The sequence below is a fragment of the Eimeria maxima genome, genomic scaffold (genome assembly GCF_000499605.1).
Source record: "Eimeria maxima Weybridge genomic scaffold, Emw_scaff1659, whole genome shotgun sequence".
Taxonomy (NCBI): domain Eukaryota; phylum Apicomplexa; class Conoidasida; order Eucoccidiorida; family Eimeriidae; genus Eimeria; species Eimeria maxima.
In genome coordinates, this window is record NW_013563572.1 from 3,367 (window position 1) to 5,958 (window position 2,592).

A 2,592-nucleotide genomic window follows, 5' to 3' on the forward strand; every position below is an offset into this window, starting at 1 on the left:
AATTTTTTTTTTTTTTTTTTTTTTTTTTTTTTTTTTTTTTTTTTTTTTGTTATACAGGGAAGACGACGATTATTTTTTAATGGATTTACTTTTAGCTTTTGGGTAGTTGAGGGAATTGTTTACTCCCTTATTACTTATTATATATTACAGGTATACTATACCCTTCCCTCTGCATGCAGCCCCATTGCATGCATGCATGCATACATGCGTGCATGCATACTGGTCCGAGAGATATCCATGCATGCAGCCCTGTTGCCGCTGCTGTCTTGAGGAAGGTGCTTGTGTCAATTTAGGGTTTAGGGTTTAGGGTTTAGGGTTTAGGGTTGCATGCATGCAGGCTGCCTGGATGGATTCAAGTGCGTTACCTGGTGGGCCTACTATGAGCTTTTATTGCTTTGGGGCTATTCTCCTCTTTGGTCTTATTATACAAAGCAATTTACGCCTGTACGTCTCCATGCATGCATGCATGCATGCATGCATGCATGCATTAATGCATGCATGCATGCATTAATGCATGCGCTTATAGTAGTAGCTTCTCTGCGCTGCTGCTGTCCATCATACAGATGAGGGTTTTAGGATAGTAGATGGGGTCTATAGGGGAATTAGGGTTTAGGGTTTAGGGTTTAGGGTTTAGGGTTTAGGGTTTGGGGTGTACAGGTTGTTGGAGACCCATCTATGGACACCGACATTTATTTTTACGACCGTCTTCCTCAGCACTCTTCTTTATATTCCTGGTGAGTGCATGCACGCATGCATGCATGCATGCAAACAAAGGAAGAAAGCCCCAAAAATTTGTATGTATAGCCTTTTTCGTAGATAATGTATGTATAGTATAGATAATAAAGCCCCAAATGGAGACTCATTAGCGCACGCATGCATGCATAGATAAATAAATAAATCTGTGTGCATGCATGCATGCATGCATGCAGTCTTATACCTTTATTCATCAACTGGTTGGCCATCAACGGAGATGCTTGGCGTAGCCTCGAGTGTCTTTGCTTGGCCTCTCCTCTCCTTCGTTATTCTCTTCTGGATTGGCGTCGGTACGTTAATACTGCATGCATGCATGCATGCATGCATGCATACATGCATAGTTGCATGCATGCATGCATTTATGCATGCATATATGCATGCATGTATGGATATATGCATGCGTGCAAGCGTGCGTGCGAGCAATTGGGCGTATGTGCATGAATCCATGCATGCATGCATGCATGCATGTATGCATGCAATTGAAGGTATGCATGCATGCATGCATTTTTGGGGCTGGCAGGTATATGTTATGTTGCATGCAGGGACAATGCTGCAAGTTTTACTCGCGGGATTTAAGGCCTCTCTCTTCCATAACATTGCGTATGTCTGCTGCTGCTGCTGCTGCTGCTGCTGCTGCTGCTTGTATTATTTATTTATTTATTTATTTATTTATTTATTTATTTATTTATTTATTTGTGTCTCTTTTTTTATTTAGTACAAGTATAAAGCAATGGTTAGAACAAAGACAAGAAGAGCACGAAAGAAGAAGGAAAGTAACGGGGCTTTCTTATGGCGAGCCTCGTCTCCGTCTCCTTCCTGGTACTTTTTTCTTCCTTTTCCCCCCCTTTTTTCCCCCTTCTTCCTTTTTATATTATTATATTATTACTCTTTTATTTATATTACTTACTTAGATTCATTCTGCTGCTGTTGCTGCTGCTGGCTGTTGCTGCTGCTGCTGTTGCTGCTGCTGCTGTTGCTGCTGTTTTTCTTGTATATCTAACCCTAACCCTAACCATACTAAGAAAAAAAAAAATAAATAAATAAAATAAATAAATAAAATAAATAAATAAATAAATAAAATAAATAAATAAATAAATAAAATAAATAAATATGTATATATATAATATATATATATGTATATATGTATATATATGTATACAGGAGGATATACAGATTATAGTGTCTCCTTTCGTTCTATACGTGGTATAATATCCTTAATACATCGTTTCTTATGGAGTATAGGACTATCTATCTGTCTCCCTGCTCCTGGTCCTATTCATCAATTAGTAGATAAAAAATTATTAAATTATTTAAGGGATAAATTTAATCCATTAAGACACCCTGAGGTGTCTGCGCAGCTACCACCACCTAGACGATTCAGGGTTAATGAAGATTTTGTTACCTATGGTAGCGAAAAAAAACATAAAGATATTAATTTACAAGGTAAATTATTTATTTATTTATTTATTTATTTATTTATTTTATTTATTTATTTATTTATTTATTTATTTTATTTATCTTTATTTATTTATTTATTTATCTTTATTTATTTATTTATTTATTTTATTGTTTATTTATTACTTTTATTTATTGTCTCTTTTCTCCTTCTTGTAGACAAAGATGGCGCAGGTTCCCATGGCAGAGGAGGAGGCGCAGGGGTAAGCAATTTTACTGTCTCCTTTTTTGTCTCCTTTTTTTTTTTGTGTCCTTTTCTCTACCTTTTTTTTTATTTTTTTATTTTATTTTTTTATTTATTTTATTTTATTTATTTTATTTATTTATTTTATTTTATTTATTTATTTATTTATTTATTTATTTATTTATTTATTTATTTATTTA

General features: G+C 34.6%; 1 protein-coding gene across 1 annotated transcript in view; it reads left to right on the top strand.

Annotated features, from left to right (window-relative positions):
• EMWEY_00054590 (hypothetical protein) overlaps positions 1 to 738 on the top strand; it is a gene marked incomplete at both ends in the record, with an annotated part of 2,836 nt that extends 2,098 nt beyond the window's left edge. Inside the window, 2 exons of the mRNA XM_013477692.1 lie at positions 338 to 444; positions 658 to 738. Coding sequence (XP_013333146.1) covers positions 338 to 444; positions 658 to 738 — 188 coding nt within the window. The remainder of the gene's footprint in view (positions 1 to 337; positions 445 to 657) is intronic.
• Positions 739 to 2,592: the final 1,854 nt, after the last annotated feature.